Consider the following 19,691-nt stretch of genomic DNA (forward strand, 5'->3'; position numbering starts at 1 on the left):
TACCAAGCATGAAGGTTGAGCATTTTGACCTCTGGATGGAGAACCTGACCCTCCATTTGAGAGAGAAGGTTCTCTCTCTGAGGAAGACGTACTGGAGGACAGATGGACATGTCTAGAAGGTCCCGGTACCACGTTCTCCTGGCCCAATCCGGGGCAATTAGGATCATGCAGCTCTGAAACTTTCTCAGCCTCCTGATGACCTGAGGAATGACGGGAATCGGAGGGAATACGTACAAAAGTGGGAAATTCCACTCCACCACGAACGCGTCCCCCAGGGCTCCTCTCGGGGGAAATTCCCTTGAGCAATACCTTTCGCATTTTCGGTTGATTCCAGTTGCAAACAGGTCTACTTGAGGGGTTCCCCAAAGGGCGAAGATCTCTTGAATGACTTCCTGAGCCAGTTCCCATTGGTGGGATACCGTGCTCTGCAAATTGACAAGGGGGGTCCTGGGAGTCTCTCTGCCAGACATTAGTCCTGGTTACGCCAGACTTACCCAGAGTCTTTAGCTCACTATCTTTCACAGAGAAGAAATATCCCAAACATATCAGTCTTTGTCCTGCCCTGGGGCAGTCCAGCACTGAAATGCTAGGCAATTCTCCTCTGAACAAGAGTACCAACAGCATCCCCAGACACGTGTTTCGGTCTGGTTGGACCTCATCAGTAGGGAGGAGCAGTGCCTCTCTAAGAAAAGTGAGCAAGGGGTCCACGCCTGGATTCCCCTAGTAACTTAGGGTGAGACCCAAAGTTACTTGAATATGCAAATTGACAAGGGGGGTCCTGGGAGTCTCTCTGCCAGACATTAGTCCTGGTTACGAGAGACTTACCCAGAGTCTTTAGCTCACTATCTTTCACAGAGAAGAAATATCCCAAACATATCAGTCTTTGTCCTGCCCTGGGGCAGTCCAGCACTGAAATGCTAGGCAATTCTCCTCTGGCATGGCTGGTCCCCTTTTGCAATGGCGCAGATGGGCTAAAAAACGGTGGTGTGGAAGGTTGCCCAGAGCAATTGCCAGTGGTTTAGATTCATTCAAAACCTTCCACCCATCACTTTTGTGGTCAGGGATACCGTGCTCTGCCTGCTCAGAGCATCTGCCGTCATTCTCTTCCCCGGCTAGATGAATTGCTGTTAAAGAGATTCTTTCCTGAATCGCCCAATACCAGAGCTGCATTGCCTCTCTGCACAGGGGTAGTGGACCCCACACCACCTCTTTTGTTTAGATAGTGCATGGCCACTGTGTTGTCCGTTATTATCAGGACATTCTTTCCTCTGACAGATGGCAGGAAGGCCTTCAGCGCTAGTCTGATTGCCCTCAGCTCTAAAAGGTTGATATGTAGTTTGGACTCCGATTGAGACCAACGACCGTTGATTGTCAAATCGTTGGCATGAGCTCCCCCACCCCAGGAGTGAGGCGTCCGTCGCTACTGTGACCTCCAGCCAAGGTTGCCAAAAGGGTTCTCCTTTTAGGATGTTCTCTGTACAGGTCCACCATAGAAGGTCTCGTCTGACCTTGTTCGGAATCTGAAGAAGATCTGTCATTTGACCCAAGAACTGGGACCACTGAGTCTTTAGGGCCCATTGAAGGGATCTCATCCTCAAGCGTGCCTCTGGCACCAGAAAGATGCAGGATGCCATGAGGCCGAGCAACCTTAAAAAGTCGTAAGCCTGGAGATTTTGGGCATTTTGGAATTTGGAAACCATCTGAAGAATGTCTTGAGCCCCCGACTTGGGAGGCGAGCTCTTTCCCAAGGACGTGTCTAATACAGCTCCTATGTACTGAAGCTGTTGTGAAGGTGTCATCTGTGACTTCTTGAAATTGAGGGAGAAGCCCAGTTTGTGGAGGAAGTGGCAGGTGACTTTCAGATGATCCAGTGCTTGCTCGGCAGAATGCGCTCTGATCAACATATCGTCCAGGTAGGGGTAGACATGAATCCCCCCTCTCCTGAGGTGCGCTGCCACCACTACCATTAACTTGGTGAAGACCCTCGGGGCGGAGGTCAACCCGAAAGGCATGGCTCGAAACTGATAATGTGAGTCGCCAACTACGAACCTCAGGTATTTTCTGTGTTTGAGATGAATCTGCACATGAAAATAAGCATCCTGAAGGTCCAATGACACCAACCAGTCCTGAAGTTGAAGGGCCTGAAGGATTTGAGAAAGGGTAACCATCTTGAACTTGTCCTTTCTGAGGAACTTGTTCAAGTTTCTTAAGTCCAAGATGGGTCTCAGTCCTCCGTCCTTTTTGGGGATAAAAAAATACGGGGAGTACCATTCCTTGTTCCTCTCCGCTGCAGGTACTGGTTCTATAGCCCCTTTCTCCAGCAGGGTTAAAATTTCCTGCTGTAGGAGCGGGTTTGAAGACTTCAACGGTGTCTCCCTGGTGGATTGCTTTGAGGTTGCGTTAGAAAAGGAAGTCAGTAACCTTGATCTATTATTTCTAGAGCCCAAACATCTGAAGTAATGGCTCGCCATTCTTGCAGATGCTGTGACAGCCTGCCCCCTACAGGTATTTTGTGATGCAAGTCCTCAAAGTGGTTTTGTGGTGGATGTTGCAGCCGCTGATGGCAGAGAGGCTGCAGCTGGTGCTGGTTTAGCACGTTCTCCTCGTCCACCACGAGTGGCCTTTTTCTGGTCCCTTTGACTGGTCATTCCTCTCGCCTTTCCATATGAGGTGTATAACGATAGGATCGTCCCCTCCATGACTGTCCTTGCGCACGAAAAGGCTGAGGTTGTCTAATAGCAGCTCCTAAAGATTTGGCAGCTGCTTTTGAGGTCTGAGAGCTCTCAAGGCTCTCATTAGCCTTGTTGCCAAAAAGGTGAGACCCGTCAAAAGGCATGTTCAGAAGGCGGTTCTGTACGGCCGGTGCGAAACCCGACTTCCGTAACCACACAAATCTGCGCATTACCGTGCTAGTGCCCATCGACCTGCTTACACTATCTGCAGTGTCCAATCCAGATTTAAGGGATTCCTGCATGGCTTCCTTTCCATCTCCAACGATGGCTAGCAACCCTTCCCTTTCTTCCTCTTCTAGTATGTGCTCCGCCGCCATTGCAATGCACACCCAAAGAGTACGAAAATTTTGCCAAGGCACATGTGGAGTTGGCAGATTTTAATGCCATTCTCCCGGCTTAAAATACCTTCCGTGCCCAACCATCCACATGCTTATCGTCCCTGTCTGGAGGGATAGACAGGTATGCAAGTTTGTTAGAAGCTGTGGCTGCCTGTATGACCAGACTCTCGGGAGTTGGGTGTTTGGACAGATAGCCGGGGTCACTATTGGCCGGGCGGTATTTTGAGGCGAGGGATTTATTTACCGGAGGAATAGAATACAGAGTTTCCCAAATCTTGGCCACCCTATTTTGCAGAGCTACATGAAAGGGTAGTACTGGGTCTTCGGTGGGACCATGGTCCAATATATCTGTTAAATCATCCTGGATGAATTGGGCTGATGGTTTAGCCCATCCTAAGTAATCTACTACCTTTGTCATTAATTGACGGTATGATGGACTGGCATGCTCTCCTGGTTCTGGTCTGCCAAAGTCGTTTTCAGGAGATGTGTCAATGCCACTTGCATTGTGTAATGATTCCACCAAGTCCCTCATTCTGCTTTTTTCTGAAATCAAGCATTCTGGGACATTTGGGGTGCCATATTCCAGCACAAAAGGTACATTCTCCTCATCAGATCTCTCCTGTTCCTCAAAAATTGAGGTCAGGGATTTGTTTCTGGGGAGAGGCTTGAAAACCTTCTCTGGGAGAGGAGGAGGAAGAGGTCTAGTACCTGGCTCTGAGGACCATACAGGGTTTCGGCGTCGACGACACCGTGGTCGTCGACAGGGTCTGGTTCGAGGGCGTTGAGGCGACCTTCGAAGATTTTCCCTTTGAGGTATGATGGGTCTCGGACGGCGTCGATGACCTCGAGTGGTCGACTCTAGCGTTATTCACTCGGCGTCCTGGAAGATTCCCTATCCTTCCTTTTTCGATCACCCGGGCTCGAGGGCGAGAGTGTCGGAGCGATGACGCTCCCGGCTGGCTTCTGAAGAAGGCGCGGACCGAGGCTTTGCTTTTTCAAACACCTCCATCATTTTGACCCTGAATGCTTCCCACTCTTCGGTAGATGAATGTTTCGTGGGGCATTTAATCTTTTTTGGAGACTCGTATGACGAGGTGGGGGGAGACGTGTGGCGTCGTTTCTTCGATCTTTTTGACGAAGACGACGAGCAAGGAGAATCGCTACGGGACGTCGATCGATCCCTTTCGCGTCGAGGAGAATTCTCCTCACGGGATCTCGACTCGAAGCTAGAGGTTGTTCGATCGGTTTTTCGACCTACCTGTAGCTTTCCTCTCCTCTCTCGCAAGGCCTTCTCCGTCATCGCCTGACACTTCGTACAGGCCTCCATGTCGTGGCCTTCTCTGAGGCACCACAAACAGTCTCGATGCGGGTCCGTGATCGACATTTTTGACCTGCACGATTTGCACTTTTTGAATCCCGATTTCGAGGTCGTGGTCTGCGTCGATGACGAGGACATATTTCGTTATTATATATTCTCGCAGAACTCGAGGCGCGCCGAATGTCCGAAGCAACGTATACTGCGGAAAAACAGAACTAAGGCCAACGGGCGCCGCGCGTGCTACTTATACACCCAATGACGTCACCCTCGACGGAGGCCTACAAGGGACCATCGACGCACGGCGCCCTCTGCTGAAAAAAATTCCAAAGAGCAGCAAAGCTGGATGGAATACATCTAAGATGAGGAATACGTTGGAGGACACAATCCACTCGAAAATCTTGCAATAAGTATATTTCCACTACTTTCATAGCTTTAAAAATAGAGTTCTACTTAGAAAATGAACACTAATGTCTAGGTACCAATGCAAGCTTACTTGTTTTAAATTAAGGACTAGGAACCAAACTGCCAAAGCAAACCTTTGTACTACTTTACCAGTCTACATTATCCTCTGGGCCGAAAAAATGACATAGGTCCCCCAAATAAGTACCCTTCAACAGTTTTATTTACGGAGAACAAAAACTGGCTGCAATCATTTTTACTTGAAATGGGATGCATCGGAATGTGCAGATTACAGCTCTACAAACTTTTCACAAAAATGTGATGCTGTTTTACATTTTCACCTGCATGTTGCATACCTTGTATCATATGGCACATTTAGATACATAAAAATATGCTTACCAGAATAATGAAAGCAACTGGTCCAATGAAACTCCAAATAAAATAGTTATCGATTCGAAGCCAACAACTGTGGTGCAAAAGACAAAAGTGTAATCAGAATAACTCAGGATGAACTGTTGATATATAAAGCACTAACTTCAAAATCTTGCCTTACATGAAATCTAAAAATGTCCGCACTTTATTATTAATTCTTTTAAAAGATCAGGTGCCCCTTTAACAAATTGTTTGCATGCCTGCATAACGTAAAAGATCACAAGAAATAACTTTAAGAAAAAAATGTAAGTTAGCTGAACCAGTCATATTACGTTGCCTACTACACTATGCACCCTTTCTCTCAGTCTCACCGAAGTCTGTTAATTTCTATGTGAGCCAGAGTTGTGTTGCTAGGTGAACATTTGCTGCTGGTAAACAAAACCGCGTGACAAAGGATATCTTTATGGCAGGTAGGAGAGCTGTGTTTTCTTAGCAAAAGCAGGTAGTGGAAAAAGAAAATATTTGACATTGTAAACCATCCCTTTATAACATTTTGGCATCTTCATTTCGAATGATATTATGTTAGGGAGGATCCTCATTTCTGTGCTAATTCCCTTCAACCTTAGAGACCCTGAGGTCTTTTGCTGGACTTAAGGACTTTTTAATTTGATCTCTAGAGAGAGTGAATCCTTTTTCTCACTCTCGTGTTTTGACCTGATTTGGATTGGGTGTTTACTCTGTTTTTGGAACCTGAAAAACTCCATAGGCATCTAATTTTTGTACGGCGACAGCACTTTCAGTGCAGTGTCACAGCGAAATCCTTTCTATTTCTCATAAGGTTTAAAAACCTTTTTTGTGTGAACAACTGCTCCCAATAATAGTTAAGTGAAACTGACTTTACTTACCTTTCTCTTTGTGGGTCCATCACACACCATTGTATGTTGAGTGCTGGGGCGTTACCTAGTAGCCCCTTATCCTACATTCTCATTCAACATTTTTTTATGTTACCCTCACTACTTTAAATGGCTGGTGGCAGCGGTTTAGTTTTCCTACTATTGTGCTTTTCTACCGCAGGTTGAATCCTCAGCTGCAGTATAGCACCCATGGGTGACCATTTTTGTAAAAATGGCCTGGTCTTTTCTTCACCATTTTCTGTTTGTGAGGTCTTCCTTGGGTTTTACTCCGTCCCAAAAACAGGTTTGAATCCTTTGAACGATTTGCCTTTGGCGGGCTTCAGCCAGCCTCTGGCTCCAGTGCGCCTGAAAAGGCAGTATGTGAAGGAGGTTCCCAAAACTCCTGTCCTTTGTCTATAGGAGTGCATGAATGCAACCAGTCCTGATTGGCTGTCCTGAAAGTAAGGCCAGCTAGCCAACCAATCTGCTGTTTGAGTGACAGCCTAGGCTGGGCATGAATGGGAGAAACTGGCTTAAAAGGCAAGGGTTTTGGACTAGAGGCAGAGTCGACCACTGGGAGAAAGCACCTAAAGCAACAGTGAACCAAGCTTGCTGCATCCTCCTGGACCTTTGAATTGCCCGGCAAAGCTCTGCTACTGGGCTGAAACTCCTTTTTCTGATTGACAAGAGACTCTCCAGAAGGGACGACTTCTTCACTTGGGTTAGTGGGACCAACTAACCCCGAGACAAACTCCACTGGACCATCTTACCTGATTGGCTGTACTTTTTCGCTGCTGCAAGAACTGAGTGCCAGGGGCAGAGAAATCCATAGTCTAGTGCAACCATCTGCAATCCAGCCAGAAGCTTCAGGAGTCTCCCGGGACCCTCCAGAAGCAGGACGACCAGATATCGAGTCCCCTCACCAGAGTGCAGGACCCAAGGAGTGAAGGAAGCCCAACCAGTATCCGAGATCCGCGGTGGGGCTGTTTACCGAGCGCTGAAACCGTGAAGTAACGCTCATCTGAAAAAAGCCCATAGCTGCTGACAACCTCCAAATTGCCACCGCAGGAGTCCTCCAGAGGTCCTCCCTCTTGTCCCCATAACTGAGGCTCAGGAACCCAGGATCTGCATCACTGCAACAGGACAGAATCCAGCTGGACCACTTGTTAGGGAGAATTCTCTATCTGTGCCAATTTGCTTCCAACTTAAGAGAGCCCCAGCTCTTTTGCTGGAGTGATCCTTTTTCTTACAACTCTCGTGCATTTTAATCTGATTTGGATTAGGTGTTTTTCTTTTTGGAGCGACAAAATCCATAGGCATCTCATGTTTGTATTGTGACACACAGCACCTTCCAGTGCAGTGTCACAGAAATCCTTTAGATTTCTCATAAGGTTTAAATACCTTTTCTTTGGTGAACTACAGTTCCCAAGAATAGTAAAGTCAAAGTAAATTTTTAAAGGTCCTCTTTGTAGGTCCAGCACACCCCATCTTATTTGGAGTGCTTGGGGGATACTTAGTAGCCCCGTTTCCTACTTACTCATGTAACATTTGTTAGGTTACCCTCACTACTTTAAATGGCTGGTGGCAGTGGTTTAATTTTCCTACTATTGTGCTTTTCTACCACAGGCTGAATCCTCATCAGTATAGCACCCATGGGTGACCATTTTGTCAAAATGCCCCGGCTGTCTTTTTGCCATTTCTTGTTTGTGAGGTCTTTCTTGGGTTTTACTTTGCGCTCCAAAGCAGGTTTGAGCCCTTTGTCCGTTTGCCTTTGGCGGGCTTCAGTAATGAAACCCACCTCTGGCTCCAGTGTTTCTGCTAGGGCAGGAAGTGAGGGGAGGTGCCCGAAAATCCCCAGTCCTTTGTCTCTGTGGAAACCTTAATGCACCCAGCCCTGATTGGCTGCAAGAACAGCCACCCTGCTGTGTGAGTAACAGCTAGGCTGTGCATGAGTGGGAGAAACCTGCTTAAAAGGCGAGGTTTCTTGGAATGAAGAGAGACGACCACTGAGAAGAACAACCCGATAAAGAAGCGGTGAACAACGCTTGCTGCATCCTCCTGAACCATTGAACTGCCCGAGGAAACCCTGCTGCTGTGCTTCAACTCCTTTTTCTGATCGACAAGAGAAGCTCCAGAGAGGACTTCTTCCCTTGGGTTAGTGGGACCAACTAACCCCCAGAGTCAAACTTTTCTGCAAGACCTCACCCGGCTGGGTGTACTTCTTTGTCGCTGCAGGAACAGAGTGCCAGTGGTCGAGAAATCCGTAGTCTAGTGCAACGACTGTAAGCCGGCCAAAAGCTACAGGAAGATCCTGAGGACCCTCCAGAAGCAGGACGACCCAAGCTCGAGTCACCTCACCAGAGTGCTGGACTTAAGGAGTGAAGGAAGCTCAACCGGTGTCCAAGATCCGTGGTGGTGCCATTTACAGAGCGCTGAAACTGCAAAGTGCTGCAGATCCAAAAATAGCCCGTAGCTGCTGCTGACCATTGAATTGCAGCCGCAGAGTCCCCAGATGTCATCCCTCTTGTCCCCACGACTGAGGCCAAGGAACACAGGATCTGCAATCCGGCAACAACCAGCTGAACCCTCGTCTAACCAAAAAGGTACTGTTCTGATGTTGGGGTACTTACCTCATTGTCTCTTCTCAGTTGAGACTTGCAGTACCTACTTTTCTAGAGTTGATCTGAGCTCTAACTTTCACAAGTCTAACAGCTTGTGACCCTACAGTGATTTTTCTACAACAAAACGCTCTAAATTTGTGCAAGACTATCTAAGAAATACCTCAGCTCCATAGACCTTGGTCCAATTGACTTTGGCTGTCCTGGCTCTCTGCAAACTCTTCTTTTCCATTGACTGATTCTTACTGTCCCTCATAGGCGATGCATTGGTTTTAACTATTCTTGCTGGGAAAGGTTTTTATCTAGACGTCATTGGAAGATTTAAGTGCTCACATGCTTTGAGAACCTGTTCCTTTAACCTTTCCTTTCTGCCAACCTCAGAATCTGCCAAAGTATACAAATGATATATACATGCCAATTTTGTCTGTTAGGCAAGATTGTATGCAGTACCCTTTGGGTGCACTATAACAACCCTGACCTCCTGGCAATAGGAACCCAACCTTTGGTATAAGCTTACACTACACAGGTTGGTAGCGTGTTGAGCAGCCAGGCATCTCAAGAGGGGTCAATGTGAGCTGTAGGGGAGTTGCAAAGAGATTCACGGTGACAAGCATTCAAATAAACTCTAACACACAAGGTTTCTTGATTAAACAATTATTAATTTATTTAACAGTCAGTTTGAGTAAGCCTTCTTCAGAAGGTGGCAATATAATCGTGTATACTGAAAAATTGTCGAGAGGTTGTTTTTTAATTTATAAAGGTATCAAAATGATGAATTAATCATCAATTAATGCACACATTAAATTACATAAATATTGCAGGAGAGCATAATACACCAGATTATAAAACAACCTAACACAACCATCATTCCTCAACAATCAAACCATCATTTGCAACTCATGTCAATCAGCATGTCAATCAGCCTTATTCAATAAAAAATGAACCAAACTATTGGTGCAATATATATGTAGTAGCACTTCCTTAGTTAGCCCCACATAGTCTATCATTTCATTTCATCCACATTGAATGTGTATCAACACAATAATTGTCCAAGATGTGTTCTATTCCACGGAGTGGGTGCATTCAACAGAAAATGACAATTCCCATCCCCGGATGTTCTTCTCTACCGGTTTCGACGTTTGAAAACAATTGGGACAACGTCTTCATCAGGAGAAACAATTAATACAATATTACAACTGACTTCCAGTATTATATGCTCTTGATGGTCAGACCCGCAAGTATAACTCGAAAAGAATTCAAGAGAATTCTAAATCTCGAGCAAGGAGCCGGAATTATTCCAGTGCTCGAACTACTGCCTTATGTACCACCGATGTTGATGTAATTTCAGCTCGAAAGACTCAAATTTCAAATTTATAGCTGTAAAACACTGAAAACAGCCAAGCGTGCCGCGAAAGGCATCATCCGATTTGAATTTCGGATGCGCGTTGTGTCGGCAGTTCGTGGCAGAAGTGAAATCACTTTGTAGTGATTATGGAGAAATAATTTGAAGTGTATTTTTTGTATTGTTGCACATGCCCTTTTTAAACAATGCTCATTTAAAACTGACTGTAAAATAAATTACTAGAAAACCTTGTGTGTAAGTATTATTTGGATACTTGTATTCGTGAATTTCAATGCTACAGCTCACATTTGGCCCTCTTGAGATATGTCTGGCTGCTCAGTCACACTACCAACTTGTGTAGTACAGACCTATACCAATAGGTGGGTTACCCAATACCAAGAGGACAAGGGTGGTGTAGTCTCAGGTTACTACATTAATTCTTGCCTAAAACACTAGCAGCAATTTCAATGTATGGGATATAAATCTGTATGGCAAGGTGCGAGAAAACGTCAGAGCAGGCTATCAGGATGCAGGTCCTGATGGATGTAAATATAGGAGCAGCAAAGGACGAGATTGTGGCAAAAAAGGAACAAGATCAGGGAGTGAAATGTGCAATGGGAACTGTTCCCACTTGGAGCAATGAAGCTGGACAACCCATTCGATGCAAAGTACTATGAAGGAAAGTGGGTGTGGTGTAACTCCGAAGGAGTGTGCTGTTACACTAACTGGTCGTTCGATATCCAAACTACTATGGGCACCTCCGAGGTATAACGAAGATATGGCAGCCAAGAGCAAAGAACTGTCAAATAAGGATGTGCTCGACCGTAGGGGGGGGGGGGGGTGGGACTGAAGAGGGAGTTGGATCCTGCCACCACCCCCACTCCCGTCAAGTTCATGACAGCATGACAGGTCAGAAAGCACTGCAATCATCAATTCTATTTCGGACAAATTCCCAAAGGAGCAATGATTGATAAATATGTTGAGAGGTATCCCCTCAGCCAGCCACACAGACCAGGTGCAGTACAGATCTATCCATGTGTGGATGAAGAGCCATGGTCAGGCACACATATGGACAGCCTGGACTAATGCACCAAAAAGCCATGTTGCTGACATTGTTAGTGACACCATGATATAGCAGTGTTCGACATGAAGCACACATAAATAACATCCGCACTTTGCGACACACTCAAATAAATGAACACTAGCATACAGTTCTATAGTTCAAGGACATATTTATGCAATACATTACACACCATAATTGTATTTCAGATGCTTGTATCTGCTTAGATTCACATGCTGTGCATAGGCCGACATCTAGTGGAAGCTGCAGAGTATTATAGTTGTTGTTTTCGAAACTCGAAAAGGAACGGCGAATAGGGCGTGCCAGTAATACTTCCCCTAGTGTGACGTCCCCTGTACCCATGATCCCTCACACGTGTAGGTCCCTCAAATTGTTTTTTCCACCATACTTTGCCAATAGCCAAATGCACAAACCGCAAGGCACAAGAGATCCTGAGCTTGCAGATGCTTAATGCGAATAACCCTATGGAACTGCAGGAGCACCTATGGGACCTGACCGAGCCAAGTGTGACTAGTCTATGGAGATTATAGTATAGCATGGACACTGTAGAAACCGCATTATACGGTTCAGGAAAATTACAGCAGGCCTCTGAGCAAGAGATGAGCTGACTCAGGCTGGACAGAGCAAGACGTGTGAGACAGGACCTGCAGCCAAAGTCGAGAGATACAGATGACATTCCAATCCCCGAATGAAAAAAGGGACCAGCTGCGGGAAAGGGAATAAATCCTCATAATTAGCAGCTGCAAAGCTCAATTTCGTGGTCTCCAAACGCACGATACAGCTGCAGCAGACAATGGACGGTGATCGGAACAGTATGCAACAAGCGTTGCGCCGAGCAGAAGAACGTTCCCATGAGGCAAAGGTGATGCACTCAAGTTACAATACAGACACAATCATTCCCATTAACTTGAGAAGGTGCACGTTGAACTGAGAATCATATTGGATCCCAGGCCTGGGGACATCAGCTCTAGCCAATTACAGTCTAGTACCCTTGGGGTGGGTAGCAACGAGCAAGACCAATAATAGGTCGACTACTCTGCAACAATGTGGTAAGTTGGTTTTTGGGGAAGGGACATGCCAGCCACCTGACAAGCGAGGGCAAGTAGAATAACATCGATAGTGTCTGTAGAGGTTATAGAATATTCAGTACCCAATCAACTGGCCCGATAGCTTTTCTGGAGAAGATCCCATGTTATGATGAATTGCTGATGCCATTTGTGGGTAAAACCGGCCTGCGAGCCGAGGAAGTGTGTGAAAAGCATGGATAATTCTCTGTTCCTGTGCTGATCCCTGTTGGTTTTGTCTGCAATAAACCGCAGTTTGAACTTGTTGACAGAGTCCTCCACGAATCTGGGGGAGGGTGTTGGGTCCTCCAAGTCTGAAAACTTCCAGTATCCCCTCTGGCATACCTGGGAGTTGTCCCCAGCATTTTTTCTACTGCACTGAACAGAGAAAGTCAAATGACTGAACAAGCACACACTTAAATAAAGTGTACCAACACTAAACCATATTCCCCCTTCATGTCCTCGATGAGGGGTTATAGATTAACGTGAACAGATAGCTAGATCAAAGTATGCTATATTAAAATTATGTTTTGCTAGTGCCTGTGCATTAATGGGATGAGTTACAATATAAGGTAGGACTGAATCCTTCCTCGATGTGCCAAGGTGAACAATAGCACTGTTCAGAGCCTGAGATGAAGCTAAACTGGGCAAAAAAAAAAACCAAACACACATTTACAACTCGTGACATTCATGGTAGCTTGATCTGCCCAAACTCCATTTCCTGATCTGAGGTGCAGGCATATGTAATGCACTGGAGTTACGTTCCTCTTACACACAACTGCATAACACATTGGAAATCATTGCTTTGGGTAATAATTAGGTCCAATTCCAGGTGTTTTAATAAAAAACATATCTTATTTGTAGATAATGTGCAAAGCCATGATGCGATTGCCTTATATCACATTTCAATCATGTTTTCTAAAGAAACATTATGCTATGTAATCCAAATATCTGGAGCTAAAGACGATAGGACAAATAAAACAAATGGAGTAAAGGATCAATAAACTCAATGGGCTGCTTTAAATCTGTGGTTCTGATTTCATGTATGCAAAGGTCACTCCTGAATACCTTTCATCTTCCATCGGAAAAATATGATATTTGCCCAGTGAACAGTATTCTTGGCTAAAACTAATGCCAATGTTTGCACCTTTAGCATCTGAAAAGAACAGGTCTGTGTCAACCCTCTATTAACATCTTACTTTTGGCAACAATTTTAGACAGAAAAAATACGCTTATGTTAAAAGTAGTTGTGCCAATTTAAAAGTTAAATTCAAAAAAGTAAAAAATACTAACTTTATGTAGTATGCTTGCTCTGAGGTCACAGGTACCAAGACCAAAAATACAATGGCACTTGATAAAAAGCTGAGCAATATCTGCTTAATTTGGACACAAACAAGCACCTATTAATCCGCCAAGAATTTTAACTGGCTACTATAGCGGGGCAATCCTACTTGTTGCAGCTAGCTGCACAAGGCAATTTCAGGAAAGTGTCAAGGCGGTCCTACTTTTTCAGGTTATCTGTAGTTAAGTATATGAAACTCAGCCATGTGTGTTTCTTTAATTAAGGCCATTGTTTTATATTTATTTAAAAAAAAAAAAAAACTCAATTTAGGATATTGTAGACCAGAATAGACATCTACTGACGCTAAAATATCAAACCTGCATTACATGAGCAAACCTAGCACCCCTTGAGAAATATGTTGCCCATCTGATATTCAAAATGACCTAAGAAAATCGTTTGCTTGCAAAACATTCAGCAATTACTCACGCTTTCTCTGTTCCATAACTTTTGTAGTCAATTGCAGCAGAGACACCGACTACGGTGGCAGGAAAGATGTATCCAGCAACGTAATAGTATTTCTTTCTTGAATATTCACTTTCAAAGACTTCTACCAGCATAAGGTAGAGTTGGATTCCTTCCAAGCACATCCAGGCGAAGGCTGCTAGGAAGAAGAAGTGCAGAAGACCTGCAAATATGGGACATGCAATCTAAAGAAATTAAAACAAAAAAAAAAAAAACAGAAAAAAATCACTGTGAATGACAGCATTCAACTGATGAAAATGTAAAATGAAAGGAACCAATGTAATTTCAACATACAAGTGACAAACGCCTGGGTGCCAATGAAATTCAGTAAAATATGGGCAATCTGAAATCCATTGTAAAACTTTGCGTGGCTTTCGAGAAAGAAGCCACTTAACTATATGAGACTTTGTTGGAATCTTAAAGACAAACCAGGCATTGTTAGCAGACTAATATTACTAGCCAATCCTAACGAGCACCTGGGTCCTTGATACAGACCATAAAATAACAGAGGGAAAATAGGGAACTGGTCTCCACAATAAGAGTCAGATCTGCGGGTCAGCCTTTAAAAATCAGTGCAGGTTAAGTCATTATTATGAAAAGCAGTCAGACAGACCTCAGCAGCTGGCCTCAAAAAAATGGAATGCTTCTCAAACTTAGCCCGCATGTTCCAAAATGACTGCAGAAACTCTGACCATGTTAAAAAGCATGTGAATAACGTCAGGTGTTTAAATCCTATTAAAATGATTCATGAAATCTATTGCATATTGTGCAGAGGAAGAATAAATACAAAGACTGGTAGCAGTGTCCAGTTTTAATTTCGAGGCATTGTAAGCAGACTCGCTGAAGAAAAGGGAAAAGCCAAAAAGCACAGTGGAGCCTTACCTTGTAGTCTACTTTATCGATGCCAATTAGAAAAATTAACTCTGCAATAAACAGGTTGATGCAGAGGTTCTTGTGAATTGTATTGCGATCGCTTTGCAGGCCACGGAAGAAGCAAAACGTGAAGATACAAATGAGCATACAGACGAGAGAGATGACAATCCCGACCCATGTAAGGACCGTGAGGTGGAAGTCGTGCGCCGGGTTTTTGTACTGGAGGGGATACAAATTAATTGATCATACCACAAAAGTATAGGACAAAGACACGAACAGAACTGATACAGCAAACAATGCGGTTTAAAATGTGATATTACAGTTGGGTTATCAGATTACTGGAAATGTCAAAGAACATGCACAGCATAACAAATAACCTTGTAAACTAGTCCCTAGCTAACGGTGTACACTATATGATACGATACGATGGTTTGCTTCAATAAGTGCAATGTTGCCGATCAGTGCATCTCATTAACACAAATAAAATGTTAAAGCAAACTCAAAATAGGTTGCACATCCACATAACTTCAGTAATCAGATTATGTATGTGGGAACATTGCATCACTGATTGAGCAAATGATTATTTCCAACCGTGTAATAATACCTAAAGGACCAGCCCCTCCCACAGTTTAAGCCCAGTTCGTCACCTTCATGCATCACACCAAAGACGCCTCAAGTCCTTAACATGCAACCAACAAGTTTATTAAATCTCAACATGAAAAGAGGGGTTTAGTAACGAAGAACAAGTTACTCTTACCTGGTAACGTTCTTTCGATGGGATGTGCGACGATTTATTCCATATCTATGACAGTAATCACCACAGCTGTGCTACTTCGGAAAATCTTTCGGCGTCTGCGTCAATGACGTTGATACGCAGTCCTCGAGGGCCTCCGTCGAGCCGACGTCACCGGATGTTATAAGTAGGACGCACGACGCCCATAGCCTCAGTTGTAGTTTTTTCCCCAGAACGTGCGGCACCAATCTACTGCCAATATGACCACAGAAAGCCTTGCGGCAACGTAAGCTGCAATCGCATAAGAAATTCTGTAGCAGGGACGGCAAGGAGGGAGCAATATGGAATAAGTCGTCAGACCATCCCATCGAAAGAACGTTACCAGGTAAGAGCGTAATTTGTTCTTCGAGGGGATTGGGTCCTCCGACGTATTCCATACCTAAGACAGACTCCCAAAGCAGTACCAACGTAAGGAGGTGGGAAAAGAATTTAGAACATACAAATTTAGAATGCCCAATCAAATTGTAGAGTAAAGGACCGCCTTGCCAAAGGCCAGATCCTGGTCATGGATAGAATCAAGGGAGTAGTGACATACAAAAGTATGAACCGAAGCCCAAGTGGCTGCATCACAGATGTTACGAATAGGAACACCCCTCTGCAGGGCAGTAGAGGCAGCCATACCCCTAGTCGAATGGGCCCGTAAGCCTACAGGAGGATCCTTACCCGCCAGGCGGTAACATTCAGAAATTGCCAAGATAATCCATCTAGACAGTCTGCTTAGTCGCAGCTTGCCCCAAACGCCTTCTAGCGTAACCAAGAGCTGATCGTCCACTCTGACCCAGGACATGCGTGAAATGTAGAAACTTAAAGTTCTCCTAGGATCCAACCTATGGAGCCTCTCCTCGTCCTTACCAGGATGCGGAGGAGGATAAAATGCCGGAAGAACAACCTTCTGGCTCAAATGAAATTCCGACACCACCTTCGGAAGAAAGGAAGGACGAACTCTAAGGACAACCCTGTCCTTATGAAACACAGTGAAGGGTGGCTTAACTGAAAGTGCCTGTAACTCACTCACGCTGCGAGCGGAAGTGACCACAACTAAAAATACAGTTGTAAGGGTTAACAGTCTCAAAGGACAAGAATGCAAAGGCTCAAACGGAGCACCCATTAGAAACTTGAGAATAAGGTTCAAATCCCAACCAGGCACCTGGAAAGGTGACGGAGGGAACACATTAGTGAGCGCTTTCAGAAACTGAGAAATTAAAGGAATTTTAAAATAAGAACACTCCTCAGACGAGCGCCACCAGGTAAACTTTAAATGGTACCCACTTGCAAGCCCCTGTGGGCTAAAGAAAGCAAAAAAGACAGAACTACAGGAATGTCACATGAAAAAGGATCCACATTCTTAACCCTGTACCCGTCGCAGAACTTTCTCCAACGGCAACGGTACAGGGACTTTGTTTCCGGCTGTCTGGCCGAAAGCAACACCTCCATCATGTCTTTAGGGAGGTCCCAATCCATATGCCTCAACCTTTCAGAAGCCAAGCGTGAAGGTTGAGGGATCTGACCTCTGGATGGAGAACCTGACCACCCCCCTTCCGTGAGAGCAGATAGTCTCGGTAGGGAAGACGACGTGGAGGGCAGATGGACAAGTCGAGAAGGACTGGGTACCACGTCCTCGTGGCCCAAGCCAGAGCAATGAGGATCATCCTGGAACTGAACCTCCGTAACCTCTGTAGCACCTGTGGGATGACGGGGACTGGAGGAAACGCGTACAGCAGTGGGAAGGACCACTCCACCACGAACGGGTCTCCTAAGGCTCCTCTTCGAGGAAATTCCCGCAAGCAGAACCTTTCGCACTTCCGGTTGACACTGGAGGCGAAGAGATCCACTTCAGGAGTCCCCCAAAGGGCGAAAATCTCCAGGAGAATCTCCTGAGCCAACTCCCACTCGTGAGAGATCGCACTCTGCCTGCTCAGAGTGTCCGCTGTCTCGTTTTCGTCTCCGGCCAGAACTGCCGAGATCGAAATTTCCTGATGGATGGCCCAGAACCAGAGCTGCATCGCCTCCCTGCACAGAGGAAGTGACCCTGCCCCCCCTTTTTGTTGAGGTAGTGCATGGCCACCGTGTTGTCTGTCAGGATCAGGACATTCTTTCCTCGCACAGTCGGCAAAAAAGCCTTCATGCAAGCCTGACGGCCGTCAGCTCCATCAGATGGATATGGAGTCTGGACTCCGACGGAGACCAACGACCGCTGACTGTCAGCTCATTGGCATGAGCTCCCCATCCCATGAGGGATGTGTCCGTCACGATTGTCACCTCCGACCAGGGCAGCCAAAATGGAGCCCCCCTCATCAGATTGCCGTCACCACAGAAGGTCCTGAACGACCGAGGGTGGCACTGAACGGGGTCCGACATCCTGCCGGAGGACTGTGACCACTGCATCTTGAAAGCCCACTGCAAAGATCTCATCCGCAGTCGGGCCTCTGGCACCAGAAGAATGCAGGATGCCATGAGGCTGAGCAGCCTCACGAACTCGAACGCCGGGAGACTCTGGGCATGTCGAAACTTGTGTACCATCTGCTGAATGTGAAGAGCCCTCACCTGGGGAGGGAAGCACTGCCCCAGGGACGTGTCGTGCACTGCTCCGATGTACTGGAGCTGCTGAGTTGGCATCAAGTGAGACTTCAAGTTGAGGGAGAAGCCCAGCTTGTGAAGGGAGTGGCAGGTGACGGACAGATGATCCAGGACTTGCTCGGGAGAGCGTGCCCTGATCAACCAATCGTCCAGGTAGGGCTAGACATGAATCCCCCCCCCTTTCCTGAGATGCGCTGCCACAACCACCATAAGCTTGGTGAAAACCCTCGGGCGGAGGTCAATCCGAATGGCAGGACCCGAAACTGAAAGTGCAAGTCGCCAACCGCGAACCTCAGCTACTTCTTGTGCTTTGGATGGATCGTCACATGAAAATAAGCGTCCTTGAGGTCAAGAGACACCAATCAGTCCTGAAGTTGAAGGGCCTGGAGGACTTGAGAAAGAGTAACCATCTTGAACTTGTCCTTCCTGAGGAGCTTGTTCAAACCGCGCAAGTCCATGATGGGTCTCAATCCTCCGTCTTTCTTCGAAATCAAAAAATAAGGGGAATACCATCCCTTGTTCCTCTCCGCTACAGGCACCAGTTCTATGGCGCCTTTCTCCAGCAGGGTTTGAATTTCCTGCGCAAGGAGCGGATCCGGACTCTTCAAAGAGAGGTTCCCTGGTGGATTGTCGTGAGGCCTCTGCCGGAAAGGAAGACAGTGGCTGTGGGCTATGATCTCCAGAACCCACAAATCTGAAGTAATGGCACGGCATTCTACCAGATGCTGTGCCAGCCTTCCCCCAACCGGAGAAGCATGGGCCTTATGACTGAGCAGAAGTGACTGCTGCAGTGCCTTAGGGCAAAGAGGCAACTGCACGCGTGGCCTTGGCACCTCGAGTACCTTGTTTTCCACCTCTGGCACCCCTACAGTTGCCCCTTTGACTTGCAGCTCCTCTCGATTTACTAAAGGATGAGTAATAAAGAAAGGAACCTCCCCTCCATTGCTGTCCCCTAGGACGAAAAGGCAGAGGTTGGCGGACTGCAGCGCCCAACGACTTCGCTGCAGCTTTCGAGGTCTGCAACTCTCAAGACTCTCGTCAGCCTTGCTGCCAAAAAGATGTTCACCATCAAAGGGCATGTTGAGGAGTTGGGCTTGCACATCCGGAGCAAAACCCGACCTCCGCAACAAGGCAAACCTGCGCATTACGATGCTCGCCGACATGGACCGGCTGATGCAATCAACCATGTCCAGACCCTACTGAATGGATTCACACGTGGCGTCCTTGCCATCCTGCACAATAGCAAGGAAACCATCCTGTTCCTCCCCTTCGGGAATATGATCAGCCACTAGGGAAGTACAGTTCCACAGAGTGTGCGTGAAACGAGCCAAGGCACAAATGGAGTTGGCAGCCTGAAGCACCATACCCCCAGAAGAAAATACCTTCTTCGCCCAGCCGTCAAAAAGTTTGTCGTCCCTATCAGGAGGGATGGTAGGATACAACGCCTGCTTTGTGGAGGCCGTAGCCGCCTGCACCACCAAACTCTC

General features: G+C 46.3%; 1 protein-coding gene across 23 annotated transcripts in view; it reads right to left on the bottom strand.

The window, feature by feature from the left end:
* ADGRL2 (adhesion G protein-coupled receptor L2) overlaps positions 1–19,691 on the bottom strand; it is a 401,410-nt gene that overhangs the window by 64,696 nt on the left and 317,023 nt on the right. For all 23 annotated transcript variants that reach the window (XR_011287781.1, XM_069641616.1, XM_069641615.1 and 20 more), the window contains 3 exons: positions 14,844–15,053; positions 13,926–14,146; positions 5,187–5,253 (listed from right to left, as the gene is read on the bottom strand). Coding sequence is in view for 22 of the 23 variants with exons in the window: in XM_069641616.1 (XP_069497717.1) it covers positions 5,187–5,253; positions 13,926–14,146; positions 14,844–15,053 (498 nt within the window). In the remaining variant the exon portion in view is untranslated. The remainder of the gene's footprint in view (positions 1–5,186; positions 5,254–13,925; positions 14,147–14,843; positions 15,054–19,691) is intronic.

The sequence above is a fragment of the Ambystoma mexicanum genome, chromosome 1q (genome assembly GCF_040938575.1).
Source record: "Ambystoma mexicanum isolate Mex_15411 chromosome 1q, UKY_AmexF1_1, whole genome shotgun sequence".
Taxonomy (NCBI): domain Eukaryota; kingdom Metazoa; phylum Chordata; class Amphibia; order Caudata; family Ambystomatidae; genus Ambystoma; species Ambystoma mexicanum.